The sequence below is a fragment of the Pholis gunnellus genome (genome assembly GCF_910591455.1).
Source record: "Pholis gunnellus genome assembly, chromosome: 10".
NCBI lineage: Eukaryota > Metazoa > Chordata > Actinopteri > Perciformes > Pholidae > Pholis > Pholis gunnellus.
Window position 1 is genome coordinate 17,033,891 of NC_136537.1, and position 19,303 is coordinate 17,053,193.

The 19,303-nt window shown below is 42.6% G+C and overlaps 1 protein-coding gene across 1 annotated transcript in view; it reads right to left on the minus strand.

Annotated features, from left to right (window-relative positions):
* Positions 1 to 2,366: 2,366 nt before the first annotated feature.
* drp2 (dystrophin related protein 2) overlaps positions 2,367 to 19,303 on the minus strand; it is a 65,769-nt gene continuing 48,832 nt past the window's right edge. Inside the window, exons 15-24 of the mRNA XM_079167076.1 lie at positions 18,823 to 18,989; positions 17,833 to 17,944; positions 16,903 to 17,039; positions 15,105 to 15,170; positions 9,987 to 10,052; positions 7,359 to 7,505; positions 5,711 to 5,963; positions 3,192 to 3,309; positions 2,974 to 3,060; positions 2,367 to 2,506 (exon numbers count right to left, since the gene is read on the minus strand). Coding sequence (XP_079023202.1) covers positions 2,487 to 2,506; positions 2,974 to 3,060; positions 3,192 to 3,309; positions 5,711 to 5,963; positions 7,359 to 7,505; positions 9,987 to 10,052; positions 15,105 to 15,170; positions 16,903 to 17,039; positions 17,833 to 17,944; positions 18,823 to 18,989 — 1,173 coding nt within the window. The 3' untranslated portion in view covers positions 2,367 to 2,486. The remainder of the gene's footprint in view (positions 2,507 to 2,973; positions 3,061 to 3,191; positions 3,310 to 5,710; positions 5,964 to 7,358; positions 7,506 to 9,986; positions 10,053 to 15,104; positions 15,171 to 16,902; positions 17,040 to 17,832; positions 17,945 to 18,822; positions 18,990 to 19,303) is intronic.

The following is a 19,303-nucleotide window of genomic DNA, read 5'->3' on the forward strand; positions in this document are numbered from 1 at the left end:
TCTATATTGCCTTTAAATAAACAGGACCAGTGTTGACAGGCAACCCTATGGGGAGTTCCTCTGCTTCTTTTTTTCACACGCTGTCACTGTTGCATCACTCCGTCTACCCGCATACAAAGTGTGGAGATAAAAGTGTTCATCAATGTGTAATGAGATGTGTGAATAGCAATAAATGAATGAATAAACATTGCTTGTCGTGGCTTTTGTCTTTTGTTCACCCACGAGCCGAGGTCGCTACTCTTTGTTCTGACTTCTGAGAGTTTAAACCAGAAAACAATCTTCAGTGATGCTGGAGATGGATTCAACTGATGCTAATGACTATCTTCCGCAGCTGAACAGCAACAGGCCTTCAGCGGAGGTGGAAGTGAAGAAGGGCGCTCTCTCTTAAGGCTATTCATATTTGTATTATGAGCGGCACGTCACCTTTACAACTCACAAACCTGTGGAACCCGCGTCCTTGGGGACAGTTCCCTAGCAACAGTATCAAAACGGGCAGCGAGTGCTGAGGAGGATGGTGTGTATGAGCGCTGGGAGCCTGGAGGGCAAGCCTGTAATAAATGCAGTACATGGGTTTAAAACTCGTGAGTGAGGTCAGAGTGTCATTTAAGGTCTTAGATGAATTCCTAATCCCTCTGTTTTCAGTGAGAATGAGGCGGTATGATTTGCTGAGAAACACACAGAGCAACAGCTTCCTCGTTTCAGGCATCCTGCTTCTGGAGATTTCACTGTGACAGGACCATCAAAGTGGATCTCTCCCACCAGCCCTCTAGCAATGGACTGTTTTTTTCTGTCCACCCTTTTCTCTCTCATTTCTCAGATCTTCAGAGCATCACAGGCTCATTCATAAAAAGCCCTATTTAAATGTTTTCAACGTATGGATGCTCTGCTCTCGACACTTTTCCATTGTTCCTGTTCCTGTTAGTAACAGTGTCACACAAACACACGCGCACACGCGCTCCTGATGCAATCTAAAAACACAATGAAGAAAAGAAGTCCAGAGAGACGAACTCTGGTTTCATATGGACTCACTTTGGTTTTAAGGCATTCAATGACTGTGCTATGTCTAGAACAGAACGCACCCTACGGCCCTGATACAATGAGGGCAATGATATTTTAACCACTCGTCTTTTTGTACATCTAAACGCAATTAAGTACACATTAGCAAAGGAAAATTAGGCATGTAGAAAGAGGGTTATAAGGATGACGTCTATATAGGACCTCTCTTTGGGGGGTGCCTCGTTCCCCCCTGTAGCGTCTGGAATTGGCCTAGCAGAGAGAGAAAGCAAGCTTCAGCCTTGCAGCACTATCGCCCGGAGCTCTTTCCCTCTCTTTCTCCGCACACAGCGGGAGAAGATCCCAGAGTCGACGCCCGCATGCTGATATTTATCGGCAGACATTTCCTCAACAAAAGCCAGTTTCAGCCACAATACAAATTGGCTCAAAACTGGGGAGTGTGGCTAAATCCCTTGAGCCAAAGAGATGAAATGGATCTGCATTTTCATGGAAGTGTCTGTATTTTTAGTGATGCAGCATGGCACGTTATTGATCATGGAGGGAGCCATTTGCTCACAATGAGGAAAGCGTGAATTGTAAATAGGGAGTGTGTATGTAGCAGCATACGTGTGTTTGTGTGTGTGTGTGTGTGTGTGTGTGCGTACGGTGAGTGCAAGTGGCTCTGTGTGAGCGTAAAGGGCTCATTTAAGAAAGGGGAGCGACAAGCAGTTTGAGAGGATTAGAGGAACACAGTGTGTGCATACAGAGGCGCTGTGCTAGCGGGCACTTTGGCTGTCTTAAATAAATCATGGATTTAACTGATGATGTGTCTTTCTCACAAAGTAAATAAGCTCGTTGTGGGTGCTGTCAACTCCCTGACAATCTGCACCACGCAGCCAGATGAATTGCAGTCAGCCCAGCCCTGATCTAGTTTACTAGCAAGCTTTGACGTGCCACCTCCCTTCAAAAAACAAAAATAACAACCATGATAACACATTCAAGGAGAAAAAAAAAAACGATACAGGCATTCTGACAAAACAAGGGGATATTCTTCTTATTCCTTTTTTTCTATTTTTTAAAGTTCTCCTTAAGAAAGGTCCAATTTGTGCTGTGGACATATAAAGCTTCACACCTTCTAACAAACTACACAGGTACTGGTTAGCACAGTGTCTTGGCTGGGCATGTTCCTTTACTTTAGTCTCTCCCTGACCTGCTGCTAATGTTAGTTTCCTTTGGCTCGTCAGCATGGTGTCAGGCTGCGCCACAGTAGTGATGAAGCACAGCCTGGCCAAACCGACATCAGCGTGAGCCTTTAGCAGTTTGCATGAAAAAGGCATTGAGTGCACAGATTCCAGTAGAGGGTTAGCTCTGGGTATCATAGCTGCTGCAGTGGTCACAGGGCCTGCTGTACTGTGGCCTGACCTCAGCCGTATGGAGCTCCTCCCTCTGCCATCAGGCTTCCTTTCAGGCTTTCACTCCAGGCCCGCTCGGGGTTAGATGTGTGAGGTGGTGCCTGAAATTAGGAAATAGGGGGGAGAGAGAGAGAAAGAGAGAGAGCGAGAGAGAGAGAGAAAAAAAAAGCTTTTACAATTTTAGCAATGCATGCACAAGGCTGAGGAAAGGATATTGGTTATAACTGAGGAGGCTATAATTATGATAATCCCTTTCTTTGTTCAAGCTACAGGCTTTGGACGGCCCAGCAAATTGTGTTTTAAATTTGACGGGACGGTTTGCAAAGTATGTGACAGTGACGCTTACTTTCTCTCTCTGTGCTACTGTCTCTCTTTATCTTACTCCTCCTCCCTGCCATTTAATCTCCCTGCCCCCCCCCCCCCACCCCCGACTATCGACCCACAGCAGTACATATTTGCTCTCCTCTCCATCGCTCACTCTCCCGCGGGTGATAGAGGAGCGACGAGTCCGTCTCTGAAGCGCGGGGCGCTCGGCTGCTGCGGTCCGTGCAGCTGTAGCAGAACTCACCCGGTTCTGAAGGGAAGACGTTTCTTAGCTGCTCGATGACTTCCTGCAGCTGCAGCACCGTATCTTGTTCGTGCTCCATATCATCCCCTGACACACACACACACAAACACACACAGACGGTTACACCTCTATAAATGGTTAGGCGGGGGATGGGAGGGGAAGATGCATGGTTTCACATTCAATGTGTCAAGCCCACATCTAGCCATGGCCGAGCTGACCTGCTGCTTCAGTGTCAGTGGTCTCTCTGCTGGCCGGCTCCCCGTGATGACCTCCTCCAGAGACGGGAGAAGACAGGGTTGACGGCTCTGATCCGTTGGCTTCCGAGTCATCTTTGGGCTGTTTTTAAGGAAACGCTGATTAACGTTCAATCCAAATGTTTGCTCACATCCATCACGTTTTAGGCTGCAGAGACATATTGCCTTTCACATGGAAACTAATTTCATAGTTTATGGCACTCAGCCCGCAGCTCTCCACTGGCATCCCTGAACAGAATTATAAAAATGTCTCACAGCTGTTACACAAAATCACTAGGTTACTGTGATTTGTGCTTTGATAGACTTAAAAAGACAGGGAATTGCACTGCACACATCGGCATTGCAGACAGACGTGGGGGAAAGTCTCAAATCACAATCAAAGATGTATAATGTAACGCAGTTGTATTCCCAAATATCACATATATGCAACCCACCATCTTTTGTATTGTTTTAGCAACACTGCGGTAATACTCGGGAGGTGAGTAAGTTCAGTAGTTGCCGTGAAATCGGGGTGTCTGCAGAGATTGGGAGGAATTCATACATAAACTTACACAGACTACAAAGGCTGATTTTATTTTTTGAGGAAATGAAACTGTGATATTGTCCTTGGAGAAAAGGAGTTGAACAGCATTATTTTCAGCCAGGAATGTGTACGTCCTCCTCCTCCTCCTCCTCCTCCTCCTCCTCCGTCTTTAACCTGAACAAGAAGCATCCTGCATCTCCTTTTTAAGTGCCTTTCTCCCTCGTCACTCACTCCCTTTGCTTTCTCTTTATTCAGTGACACAATTTACATCTGAACTCCCGCGACTAACAATTTACACTTTCTCATTTTGTGTCAGCTCCCACTCCGCTATCCATCTCTTTCTGACACCTTTCCTTTAGACTGCAGTAAATCCTTTTATATAACGCTCAGACTGTCTAAAGGCCTTTTTCTCTTTCTATACTGTACTTTACGTATTCCCTGCTGGTATTTCAATCTTGCCATAGTATATTGCCAAAGTTCGAAATTTACATTCTCAGAGCAGTTGTCATGTTTTTTTCCACGTCTCTTCTTTTTTTGTCTTATCCTTTTTTATACACTGTACTGAATTTAAATGAAGTACTCGATGTACAATCTGTGATGCATACAAATGTTAAAAAACCATTAAACTTGAGAGCCACAGTTCAGTTAGAAATATAGCCGAGACAGTTAGCCAGAGCCCCTTAACAGAGCAGATGCTGTTGATGATGGACACATTAGTGACTATAGGGATCCAACTTTTGACCTTCCCAGTTTATGAGACATGGACGTCCACAGCAGAGGAGCCCGGACAGCAAATGACCAGTCACCTTTAGTTACAGGTCAAAATTGAGTTAGTTACCATTAGTAGAGCCCTAGCAGAGGATCTCAAGCAGCGATCAGGATCAAAGGGAATTAGCAGATCACAGATATGGGCAGGAGTGTGACCATGCAAGAATCTCAAAGCCGGCAGTAACATCTTAAAATCAAGGGCAGCAAGGATTGGATTGACAGAGTTGCTTCTCTTAGAACGTGTTAAAAGTGTGGCAGCAGAGTCTTGTATAAATTAGATTTAAACTAATCTAGATTGGATTTCAGCCTCTTATTAGATAAAGCTTGCTAGTGCTTGGGAGAGAGAGGGGAGCAAGAGGAGAAGGCATCCAGTTGCTGTAAGCTGCTCAGATAAATACTACTGTTGGTTCAGGGGAAAATGGAATGATACTTATATAATATTAATTAATTAAGTATTTATATAGTATAAGTGATAATATAAAATATCCTAGTTGCTTGTCAGTCACTCTTCTCCATCAAAGTGAATGAGCAATGTGGAAGGCTACTATCCTTTTTTTGTGGATTTATTATTCTTAAACCTGTATTTCTTATTTTACACCCCATGCACAATAAGTAAAAGTATTAATGGCAAAATATACATAACTCTTGCACCAACAGCACTAAGGCCCTTTAAAACAGGGCGTCGTCACATCCTGATTGGCCAAGAGGGGAAATGCACCAAGATGTCCTCAATTCTTAATTAAAACCCTCCAATCAACTCAGGGGAATTGTGACATTCAGCTAAAATAAATTGAGAAAATTGAAAGAAAACAAGCATCAAAGATTGAAGGACGGCTACAACTGCTATTATTGGTGTATTAATATTGGCAGATTATTACAGTTGAAGCGGCGAATTTCAACTATATATTGCAGGGTTTATCAATCTACATATCTAATTATTCCCAAATAGTTTCCAAAAAACCCCAATTATTTCACTTAAACACTTCCACTTACATCCATATGCTGAGCTAGCACAACCTTGAGACCGCAGGTCAGCTAAACATGAAATTCTTTGTTTCCAAACTCAAATTAACAAAATGTATAATTAATAATAGAACTTTGTCTCTATTATGTAATTACACAGTTTCTTCCTGGAAAGTTTCTTCAACTCTCTCCCTGACACCCCACCACCATGCCTCTCACAGAGGTGTACCTGTAGCAGTAGCTCCCTGAGCCTGCAAAGCTGGGACTCCAGCTGTTTGTTGTGGTCCTCCAGGATCTGCATGCGGGTCTCCAGACGCGTCTTGTGTTGTCGGAGGACCCGTGCCTCGGCCAGGAGCTCCTCATCCTGCTGCCCTTCCTCCGTGGGTGAACCTGGTCCACCCTCTCCAGCCTCAGTCAGCATGGGAACCGACGCCGCCTCTTCGTGCTTCCACTTGAGCCTTCTGTACTCGCTCTGCAGCACCCTGAGGACCCACAGTGGAGGACAGATGGAGGGAAAACAGTCAAGCCCACATGCTGGTGCAGCATACAAAACACGTAAACACAAGCAAAGGTATTTATCCAGCTTCCACCAAGGGGATAATGTATTGTTGACATTGTAGCACACGGAGAGCAATCATTTTCATTTTGCACATAAGCTGCAATAAATCATGTCTTCTATCTCCTGCATGTGTGATACTAAGCGTCAACTGATTGTACACCGCACTGTGAAGCGTTACTAAAAAGCTGCCCGTATCACAGTGTCATCACGCCCAAATATCCAGTCCAGTGGATCAACCCTTGTATTGTTTTGACAATAGCTTTACTCCCACAGATTCCAATGCTGTATGTGTAATAATAATAATTGGAAATTTAACACTTTTCTTTCTGCTTTAAATTGTTTTTCTGTTCTTTTTTAAGCCGTTAAAGAAGACATGAAGTCTCCAGTAGTAAAAAAAACAGTGTTAAAGGTGTTTGTTTCTGGTATTGATGTATTGTTCAGATATGAGCCACACGAGAGCCACAGCAGCTGTTATAAACTAACCTACAGTAGCCACTATAGTCATAAATAGGACCACAGAGCACACTGCAGTGTCATTACTGAGCTGGGTCAAGGTTTCAGGCACCCAAAGGGCACAAGTGTATGTGTGTACGCAAGCTGGATGTCGCTGTGCGTGTGTGCGGAAAGGTCACAAACGATTTGAAGACGAGAAAATTATTCGTTTGAATCATCAAGGTTGCCTCTGGTACCCAATTAAATGGATAGGAGAAATGAATTTTGCGTCATTAATGGAAAATGCCTGAGCCCCTTAACAACTAGGACACAATAAATTCAAATTCAAGCATTAACATCCGAACTAATGTGTTGAAGAGCTGCTTTACACTCGTATCACAAAAGTCCATCCATAATGGACTCTTCCTGTCTTTTCTGCAGGACACCAACAGACTGTCAAAGTGCGGCGTTTCATTGTTATCAACACGTTATTTTACAGAAGGTCTGCAAATGGCAACAGACACGCTAAAGGAGTGCAATTCCTCCGAGTAAACATAAGCGTATTTGTGTTATTGTGCCTCTGGAGCTTTACTGATGCAACTTTACTAAACCAAACTTTTACATCTCTGCTTCATGTCTTGATCTAAATCTCATTCTAATCCATAACCAAATCCAACAGAGTTCTTAATGCTTATTTTTCTTGGATGTTTTGAGGTTGGTGTTGATGTGAGTTGATGTGTAATCAAAGTTCAGAAGCATTTATTGTGTGTGAAAACAAACATGCCGCGATAACCCCACCAGCTGAACAAAATGAAGAAAAGAACCTGGCTCTAGACCCGGTGCACCATGTCCTGAGACACGTGTTTGTATTTTCCTGGATACAGACCTGTTCTCATTCTCCAGGCGGGCCAGGGTGCATTGGAGCTGCTCCTTGTCCTGGTGCTCCAGGTGGGCCAGCAGCATGTGCTGTCCGCAGGGTGAGTCATGGTCCAGGGCTGGGCTGGAGTGACGCAGGAGGTACTGATCTTCATCCCTGAGTCCCCCACACAGGAGACAGCACACTGAGCCACCAGCAAACAGCCACCAGCAGCACAAAGCAGAGCCAAGGACGGCATGTGAGAGCACACGGGCCAAAGCAAGGCAAGGCGTGCGGGACGAGGAACGGTATTGCAATCAAACAAGTCTGGACGGAATGGGACGGGACACTATGACAAAGGCATTGATCCAGGTTCACAGTCTAATAATTAAATGTCCTGTCATAAACTTGGCTCACCGCAACATTCAAAATTCACTCACATGTATTAAAAATTGAAGGTGGATCTTAAGATACATCAAAATATATTGCCCAAAAAATAAACAATTTGTTTCATGATGGAACGAAAAACTTAATGCACAGACTTATGATTGCAGACCTACGGCTGTAAAACAATAGATGCATTTGTGAAGGTTTGGCAATTATTTTAATGGAAAGACTGTTTATATGTTATGATTTGGGCTATAAAGCAAACTATTTTATTGAGCCAAATTATACATCACAGAGGTATTTATCGGCCTACTTCAAGCACTTTTGTCTAGAGATGGAGAGATCCACCTTAGTTGCAGCACACCTCTGCTACAGTTAGATGTGTTACTCAGGGAGTCCTACTTTGATGCATGGGTGGGTTAACGATGATCCAGCTGGTCTGTGAACATATCTCAGCAGGTATTCCTCAGAAAAGTTTTTGATTTCATCTCATTCCAAATTTGTATTTACTTATTTAACGGTTACATTTTTGTAAATACCATCACCACTTACCCACATTATTATAATTACATTTAATGGTAGTGTTGTTTACCTCAGTTGGTTTTATATCACTGAATTGAAAGCAGTTTCACATAACATTTAGATTTTTATTACAATTAAATTAAATTAAGTATCTGCTATTATAATCAAATGAACCTACTTTTTAGTTTGCTTACATTAGCTCGCCAACATTACTGTATATGTAATGACGAAATGTTGACATATATAGGTAGCTTTCCTATAATAGCAAACACAACACATTGATTCTGATATGGATTATTTTGGACCCACTTGTGAATGACTGAAGGCTCCATTGTTTTATGCATCTAAGGGTTATTCTCATGTCCGTTACCTGGCAATAAGCAAAAAGTGAACTCAGAACAATGCACACAGGTGGAGGGTGAAGGCTACACACGCGGCCAGCGTGAATCAGGACAGGAAACAGTATGATGCCTGCCAAACACCAGCTGGAGGCACAGATAGCACAGCAGCATGTTCAGAGCCGTGCAGCAGGAAAAACAGAGAGGCACTGACAGACAGAAGGACGGATTGGCAGATTAAGAACAACAAGATACAATGGCACAAGAGCGGAAAACAGCACTGCTACACATAAAAGAGGTAGAAGTGAAGTGTCATGCATACAAACACACTCTCGGGCATCGATGTATAGACAGACATGCAAACATTATGTACATGCACAGATATGAAGACATTTTTGTGACAAAGCTCCATCCAAGCGACACTCAATACATGCACATGGCAACAAAGACATTGGGAGCAGGCTTCAGCGGCACTTATTCCAGAAGTAAAAAGCACTGCTTAAAAAAAGTGTTGCACTGCGTAAAAGTGGTGTAGTTTTATCTAAGCCTCAAACTAACTTTTATTGTGGTGTCAATCACAGCCTTCTCTCAGAGCGCACACACACATAAGTCACACATCTAAAAAGGAAATAATGAGCACACTTCACAACACACACCCACACACACACACACACGCACACGCACCTAAAAGACCTGATAACACTTTGAACAGAGCTGATGGGCAAGTAACCTTGACTTTAAAGTGCAATGAAAAAGAAAAACTATACAGAGAAGGAGGAAATGGTTGGGAGCCCACACAGATGTCAACGAAATAAGACACACACAAATACTACCATTACCACTCTGTCCACCCAACACTTTCCACAATGACGACTCACCTTGTTGGCCACCTCATTCACATCAAACATCCACATTCCTCTCACTGCTGTTACCTTGCCACCACCCCGCTCCTCAGCCTGCTTTACACACACACACACACACACACACACACACACACACACACACACACACACACACACACACACACACACACACACACACACACACACACACACACACACACACACACACACACACACACACACACACACACACACACACACGTCTCTCTCTCTCCTCAGCAGGGTTTTGTGTATCTACCCACAGCCACGTACTTTAATCACAGCAGGCATGTGCACGATGAAGGGGGACTGTGTGCACGCTGCTCGCTGTGGGTCATTTTCATTATGTGCCTGTCATGTTACCCAATCTTTCCCTAGCAGTCACACATATATGCACGAGCCTGAGCACACACAGAAACAATCAATGTATCAGGAGGAAGGACTTTGCACACACAACACACACACATAATCACAATGAAAGGCTCTGGTTGTAACGAGGGGGGGGGGAGTAGAGTGGGCAGCATACTCACAGACTTTCATCGGGAGACAGGCTATCTGTGAAGAACGAACAATTCTGGCTCTCCATTTCAGCCAATCTAAAGATAAATATATACACACACCAAGAACAGCGTGTGACACACATATATTTACACACACATTTATACAAAAGAAATACAAGAGAGTGGATGAGTCAGAGCAAATGCAGAAAAAAGCAAAAGCAACAGATTGATATATTCAACCACTGGGGAGTGAAGATAAAACAAAACATCAGTACAGTTTAGCTTTTAGAATAAGACCATGGGCTTTTAAAAATATGGACTGCAACTGTACACAAACATCTGACTGACACGAATGCAGAGAGGTAGAAATGGTAGAGTTGGAGCTATACAAGTGTGCACAAGGAGGGGAGGATGAAATTCTGATGAAATACTGTGCACCGTCTATCAGCAGTAAAAAGGTAAAAATATGCTTCTATCCAGCACCACGGACAGCAACTGTTGGTGTGCGTGAGGAAGCAGCGAGCGAGTTGCTGTGTGGCTTTTCAGGACCAAGGACAGCGCCTCTAGTTCTGTATTATGTCCTGCTGACTGTCAGTGGACAGCTGCACTGTGCATGCTGCTCTGTAAGCTGTTCCACTACTATAACCCAAAGAAATGCTGCAGTGGAGGGAAAAAAGTGGAAAAATACACGGTGCTTTTATTGTTTTAGGTTTGATGGCATAAATAAATAAAAACACCATGAGGCTCTGAACTGCTCCCAATGGTTAGACCAGTGCCGTACATGATAGCTTGCTGCTATCGGTGTACGAGTGTGCGTGAATAAGAGGAACATTTTAAAGCACTTTACATAAATTAAGTCAATTTACTAAACAAAAAGAGAGATCCATCGCATAAACACAAACACAACATTTAGACTGGATATGGCAAGAGTTTAGCATATGCACCGTATACATTGGCTTCTTCATATTAAAGAGAATGTGAAGTAAACAAAAGCAGTCACACACTTAAACTACTCCTACAATATTACTATTTTGTACACTAACACTTACTTAAAGTGTGAAACTACTTTTCTTTACTACAGTTGAAATCTTAGTCGTTTGCACCTTGCTTACTTTGGCTGTGCAGCTGCATTCTTTGTTGTTTCATTGCTATAGTACAAATAATGTATTAAGAGACAGTTGTAAACAATTATCAGCGGTGCTTTCTTTGTGTATGTGTTTGTGTCATCACTAATTCATTGTTAAAGCATGCATCAGTAACCGTGTATTAACACTACTCTCTTGCTTCCTCTTGAGGGAAAAACCTTTACATCTCCTACCCACATGTACAGCTTCCACCTGAATGCACAAGGCCACCTCGTTCTCTGACACCCTTTAAAAAAGAAATGTAGGACGACATGTTCTAAAGAAGATACAGGTTGAGTGAAAGTGGGAACACCACAAAGTTAATTCATAAAATACTGCTGCAGTCCTCTGAATATGACATGCTAAGATATGTATTAGTGTTGGATGATCAAAGGGTGGGTTTTTCCTTCAAGTAAGGTAATTAAACAGTGTCGAGAACCAAACCACTGATGTTAATGTGGCTGCCCACATACTATATACATGCATGCATACACACACACACACACACACACACACACACACACACACACACACACACACACACACACACACACACACACACACGTGCTTCATGAAAGCAGCAGTCTTAAATCTACACTGCAGCATTCTCAGTACACACATACACACAACACGCTCCATGCTGCATCATCTTTCGCAGAGTGTTGTCAGCTGAAGGGCGGAAGAAGGAGGGGTGAGTGATGTAGAGGCTGTCAGGAACATCCACATCACATCCCATCTCTCTCCAGAGTCTGATGGCACCATAAAATTGAGAATTTTAGGATTTATCCATGTCCTGTTTCAGGGGGTCCGGCCTGTGAACCTGACCGCTCGTAATTCAACCTGGAACACTGTTCATCAGAAAGCCTTCACAAACCTGGAGTCTCAGTCAGGGACAACAGCAAATGAGAAATGAAAGTGTAGAAAGTAATAGGAAATAGTAGCATGGGTATGTGTGTGTGGGTGGGTGTCTTGTGCACACATTTGTGTTTAGCATCCTGCATGAATGTAAATGGATGTGAGAGGAAATGAGAAACGGGAGAGAGAGAGCGAGGGTAAGAGAGGAGAAATCCTAACAGAGTTCTAAGAGGTTTTTCAGTATCTTCCTCCCATCTATCCTCGATAAGATATCGAAGCAGTGCTGATGAAAGGAATGAACTCTACTCCTGCATCAATACGGGGGGGGGGGGGTGTACAAAGAGAAAGATGATTAGGAGACAGAGGCAGTCTCAGTGTTTGACATGTCTGCAAATCTGGCTTTTCGAACCCCAAACATCGAATATCTTATCTCCCTTGAGATGACTGAAGACTGCATTATTGCCATGGATTAACACATCCTTTTTTGGCTGAAGGGCACTTTGATGCACACACACATACACACACACACCTGTCTAATATGTCATCAGAAGGGGAAGAATTTCCGACACCGACCTGCCAGTGATGACACCCAGTATTTTGACATTGCCTTGAATTTCCATTAGGGTTCAAAGTGAGCGGAGAGTTACGAATAATACGGGGAATGAATTCAAATAAGGAATAAGAGACAGACAGACTGCTCTGTCTACTCTTATTATGATAGTGCTCAGATCATGATGGAATAAGCAGAGCGAACTCACTCAATACTCATTCATTTTGAGCCAGTATAATGTCTCTTTGGCACGCAGGATCAAAGGAGTACTGGTCAATGAACTAAACATGGAAAGGGGACAAGATAAAAACTACAATTGCTACCTAGTGGTTGTACGCCTCCGTCATGTTGCAGTTTACATTCATGTCATCACTTCATCATTTTATTCTGTTGAATGCCTCTCGTTCGACCCTTCACTCACACACCAATGGCAGCAAACTACTGAGCCAGGCGCCGGCCTAACTATCCGGAGCAGTATTGACATGTTGTCATGCGGAACCAGGGATCGAACCGCTGACCCTGTGATTAGCGGCTGCCCCCAATATCATGCTTTCCAATTCAAGAAAGCTAACGAAGGCCGACCAAAAACTACCACCGAAATGGATCAAACTGCCTAAAGTCTCAGTAAAAGCTTCACAGGAAAGCCATTTAATAAAGTCTAACATACATACTATTAAATATACATATATTTAATGAATTCAATGAATGCTTAATTAAGTTACAATATTCACTCATTAACAAGTAAGTTTAAAGGATAAGTCTGGTGAGAGTGTATTATTCTAACAAATTATACTTCTGTGCTATTGTTGTCCAAAATGATTGAAAACACATCAATGAGCCTGACATGTTTCTTCATAATTTACAGTTAATTCAACTGCCAAAAATACTCGCTAGCGCACCAGATCTGTGGCTGAAAGCAGTCCAAAACAAAAGCAGTATTTACTTCTCTTTGAGTAACATTTGCTAAAGCGACAGCTGTTATGGCCAGGAAATATTGAAAGCATGTATTCACAACCCATGTTTAACGATTTAGTAGTAAAGAATGAGCTTGACGCTGTGAGACAGGCTGGATAAGTCACACAGTAGGCATTGGTCTCTCACAGACAGAACATAACACAAATATAGAATATTGCCAGCATTTATCTTTCAAAGTGTTTATAAATGTGCTCAGAAGACATATTAATATAAAAATACAACAATGTTATATTAGAAAACATGCATTATCTGTTTCTATACCAGTAACATATGATTCATCTGAGCAGTAAGTTATTAAAAAAAGGAATACATTTCAACTATCCTTATATCTTGCTTACAACTATAGTGGGTTATACATAATTTATAATTAATAACAGAGCTTAGAAAAAAGTGTTTTAAGACACTATCTGAAAGCACAGCCCTGTGATCATAGATTATTGTCTCAATACAGAAAAGATATGGTTGAGAAATAAAGATGGCTTCCTGAGATGATAAAAGATGAGAGGCTTGCTATGAGTAACATAGCTAAGATAGTTTATAGATACAGTGGATGCTTCTAAAAAATATATATTTAGCTGTAGGAGATGTGGGTCTGTTGTTTTCTCAGCAGGCAAAGGATGACAATGTGTCTCATTTCGACTAAATCACACCAGGTTTCCATTTCTTTTGTTTATTATGGCGAAGGACTTTTGGCAGCTACAGCCTTATGCTGGTTAAGATTTATGTGATCAACATGACTCAATAGATGTTTGAAGCAAACTGTTCAGTTATTAGCAACACATATAAAACGATAACAGAAAACATATTAAAGAATGGAGAAGAAGAAAGGATTAGAGATGCAAGAGCATGAGATAGAAAAAGAGGGAGTAATAAATGTGTGGGTGGGAGACAATAGAAGAGGGGGATCAAAGATAAAAAAAAGCAAAAAAAGGCAAACAGAGAACAGGAGAAAGGGAAAAAAGGGAGAGATAAGAGGGGTAAAGAGGACAATTGCTCCTGCTCTCTTGTTGGTGTCTGTTCCCTCTGTTTTGGCAGTGTCTAAAGCAGTTGTGTGGAAGAGCCTCAGGGAAGTAATACACAATGGCGCGTGCACACACACACACACACACTGCAGGCTCAGTGGAAATATGTGTGTGTCCAGCTCTGCAGCACTGTGGGAGAGTCCAGTGCTGTGCCCCTGTTTATAACCTGTCAGACAGACACTAATCCACACCAACAGCTCCCAGGTGACCAATGGGCTCACTGCCCTAGCAAGTGACAAGCCGCTAGGCACGCTGAACCCCGCTGACCTCCACACACACACACACACACACACACACACACAACCACCAACTGCTCTGCTTATGTGCGGCAGCCAGCGTGTGTTCATGTGGAGAGTAAGAGGGAGGGAAACTGCTGGGCGGTCGGCTTCAGTCTCTACCGTGGCTGGAGTACAGAGCACAACGTAGCTAAATCAATATTTCAATCAGTGTGTGGCGAAGACTAAAGGGTGAGGAGAGGGAGCAGAGAAGACGGGGGAGGAGAAGAAGGTGGAAGCAAGAGTGGAGTGGATAGAGAGAAGAGGAAAAGTTGATTTGGAGAGAGCAAAGTGAGACGCTTTGGTGGTGTGCTTTGATATACAGCACAGCACAGTAGACCACGTACCTGCTGGCATAATGTTCAATCCTGCTGTGTGTGTCTGCATGGGGCAGCTTGGGTGAGGAGCACGGCCTGGGAACAACAGAAGCCAAGCGTTACTACCTCACCATGGCATTTCTAACACTCTCCAAGTACGGATGATGTGGTTGCGTTATTAAAAAACACTTAATTTACACAGTTTTACCTGTGAACACAGTTAGGATGCAAGCAAGAGATGTATGACTTGTTTCAAAGTGTTACAGTTAAGTACAACTTTGGGGTGCTTCCCTCACATTTATTTAAGATCATTAGTTAGTTGCTTTGTAGATTGAGATTGTATACACAAAACACATGATGGTCTTAAAATGTGATGCATTTCAGTTGATTAAACCACTGGTTCCCTACATGTTTGGCTTGTGACGCTTTATATTCATGCAATAACTTCATCATGAGGAGCAGGCAATTTAAATGTCTACACTGCCACTGTGTCTTCCTACCCTGATGAAGACATGCTTCATGTTGCAACGTTAGCTGCTGCACATTGTTGCTATAATTGCGTGCAACAGATTTCCCCACTCCAGACCCAGCCCCCTGTCGAGGCATTGGTTTGAGCATCCTTATTAAATAAACAGTTTCTGCATTCATATGCAATCTGTAGGCAATGGGACAAGATTTTGGCATCAGAAGTGTTTCTGTTTGCAGTCCGAGTAGTGTTGACCAATCACGTTCAAGCACGCTTTGGCTGAATGCAGGTAAACAGTCCACGTGAAGTGTTGAAATGCAATCTTGGAAGCCATCGGCTATCGTCTGAAGACGATTTAGATCTTTGTTGGTATAAAATGATCTTGTAAACGGGGATCTTGTGAAACAATCCGGTCGAACACGTCTTTAAACCCAAGTTGCTTATCGGAATATAAACAATGAGCAGCGCACGGAAAAGGAAGTCTTGGTCCGGTTATTGTCTGGGGGGCTTGGTAGGGACAGGACACATATCAGTAGCCGAGAGGCTTATCCGTCGTCAGAGCGATAGCTGATGCGTTCAGAGATTGCATTCATTCTAATGATAAGTGTCATTCAACCAAAGAGTTATGTTCTCTTCTTAGGTTGTTTCAATTAAAGAGTTTTCATGTGGAGGTACAAACGAAGAAGAGAGCAAAGATTTGACAAACATTTTGTGTTGCAGAAATGTTGTTTCTTCTTCCCTCTGTTGTTAATAACATGGCAGACTTTCAGATTTATCTTAAAACTCCCTTGACGGGTCCCCAGGCTAGAATCCACCGTAGTAAACTACCACACGAGGTGTACAAAAAGCTTTAAAGCAGCAACATTTCAACCAGCTGTAACATTGAAATGCTGCTTATACATGGAAGCATCAGAAATAATTATACAATAATATACAATAGGCATTATAAAATATAATAATGTTTACTTGGCTTCAACCACTGGATTCATGTAATAATTTTACGAGGTTAAAAAAGGTAACCTTGCTGTGACACAGTCGGACAAAATATGGCCCGATAATCATGCTAAATCTCCCTGGGTACTGCCGTAGCCCTCAGCTATGCTTCTTGATGAGCTCATGGATTTTAGTCTCATCGCTCTTGTATCTGAGCCAGACTGAGATCACAGGAATAAATAACATTATGTTAAATTCTGAACACAGAGCCATCCTTTTAATCCATCTCAGCACAATAAGAATGCCCAAAAATTGTCAGAACATGAGAATTAGCCAACAACAGCGGGAGTTTGAATGGGTGAACGTGACAGATGACAGAAAAGCAGAGAGATGTCTGTGTTTGTGTGAGTGTTTATGTGTGGGACTCACGTCTCCGAGCTCTCGGCTTCCAGCACAGATTGCACTGGCAGGTAACCTCTCTGCGGGTGCTTCGTGAAGTACTGCTTTGACCTGAACTTATTCTTCAGAGTCTTGGCAAAGTCCCTCATCTTCTCTCCCGAGGTTGTCTGGAGTTGTGATTTAGGAGGGAGGGGTTGGGGGGTGGGGTGGCAAGGTTGGAGTTAATTACACCGCTTAAGATTTCTTGAATATGTTGCTTTCTCCAAAATTACCTCATCTGAAATTTGTCCACTCTGTCTCAACACTGTTTTTTCTCATTTTGACTTTAGGTGACTAACTTATTCCTCATTCTGCTTTCTCATTTTTTACTGCTCTCTCTGTTTCCTTCCTTCATGTTCTCTCTCTGGCTCTCTTGTTTACCGCTCTCTATCTTTATCATAGTAGAAATCTATGGATGCCTGCGTGCCTTAGCGTTGGGAAAAACTCTAGCTAGCTATTATAAAATATTGTCTAGTCAAAAAAAAAGAATCATTGTACGGATGGCGTTTTGCCACATTTTACAGCTCAGAATTGATTAGAGATTAAATCTGGCACAATCTCAGTCCACTCCAGCACTCCAGTTACACCTACTCCTTTGGAATTAACTTGACTTCGGAGACTGTGCGTGCTATCGCTTAAGACTCTGGTTTTATTGAGGTTTAGTGCACATGTGCTCCAAATAGCACTTTATGTGTGCACTATGTGAGCCAAAAAGGATGTTACTGTTGAGTGGCAGTCAATCTCTGCATACTATGGATCTGAATGAGGCAGTGTAAGCATACATAACAATGTATACACTTGGAGATCTTACAGTGGAGACGGGGCTAATCTAGGTCTGGCAGCAGGAATCAGGAGATAGTAGTTATTTGTCCCTGGAGCCTTGGATTTGTATTCCGTTAAAGCACTAGATGTTTGTCTTACTGGTGTGTAGTACTCCATGATGGGGTAGTGCAGCTTCTTTCCCTTGGTAGTACGGCCGGTTAGAAAACATGTCTGGCAGATGTCCACATTGAACTGCTTCAAACTGCGATACCTGTCAAGATCAATATAACAGAGAGGCTGAACTGATGCAAGAGAATAAGGCAGAGTAGGGCGTTGTGTGTGTGTGTGTGTGTGTGTGTGTGTGTGTGTGTGTGTGAAAAATAAAGGGCTGGGCATGTCTGTGTGTTTAATTGATGTGCTTTTTTCACACATCCTTCTGCTGCAGACAGGTACAGTATGTGCTCCATTACGGCAACCCATGTTAGTGTCTCAAGTAATGAGACAAATTATTTTCTGTGCCAAATATTATGGAAATGAAGAAGATTGCATAACAACAGGAAAAGCATCTGCACACTACAATCTGTGCAATAAAACTAATTTTTTGGCAAGTTTTCCGTCAAGGACCTTCAATCATGATGCTTGAAGCCTGCTTCAATAAATTAATATTATTGCACAGATTGGAGCGTGCGGCTGCTCCTATTATTTATTATCTTACATTGTGTCTTCTAGCATCTGTAACAAGCTTTTATCTAGTTAGCAGCGAATCTTATATATAATGAAAACACCAGCTGCCACTATTAAAATCTATTTCTTTGCTTCTACTGTTGACTGTCAAAATGTCCCCACCTATTTGTATTAATCCAAATTATTAACAAGTTAGAGTTATAATGCTAACTATAAGACTTTTTCTTGGATATATTTTACATACACAATGATGAAAATACCCAGTTCTTTTGCCGTATAATGCTATTCAACTTGCAGGAAGTTAAAGTTAAAATTTACACACCCTCATAATGACAATAACTGTACAATTGTATTCTACCTAACATGTTTTTGGGTTGTGTATGTGCATTTGTTCCTCATTTATATCCTCTGTTCTTCTCTTTTCTGTGCAATAGCCCACTGTGATCACTGTTAAGTTATGCCTACCTGAAGCCCTTGATGGGACACTGTTTGCAGACGTAGCATTTGGCCTGGTGCTTGGTTGACTCTGCAGCAGCCACACGGTGGAGGACAGGCAGCCAAACCATCGACTGGGGCTCCAGGCTCATCCATTCCAGGAAGTGAGACACCTCAATGGCAGGTTTCCCTGGGGCCTGGAAAAGGAAGGGGGAGGGAGGAGACTGTAAACAATCCAAATATAGACCAACAGCAGGGCAAGTACACAAAGTAATGAGAGGAGAATCTGTGCTTCCTCTCCAAAGGTGGTCCAGCACTGAGCGACAGGAAATCAAAGAGAATACAAAAGGAGGAGGAAAGAGAGGGTGAGAGAAGATGTACAACACTTTGGGATATATTTAGCTTTTATGCAACTACTTAAACAATTTTGAAACAATAACTTATGCATCTGTGTGTATACTATATGTGTGTTTCTATGTCTGCATGCAGTCCGTCTCTCCTGCAGACACCC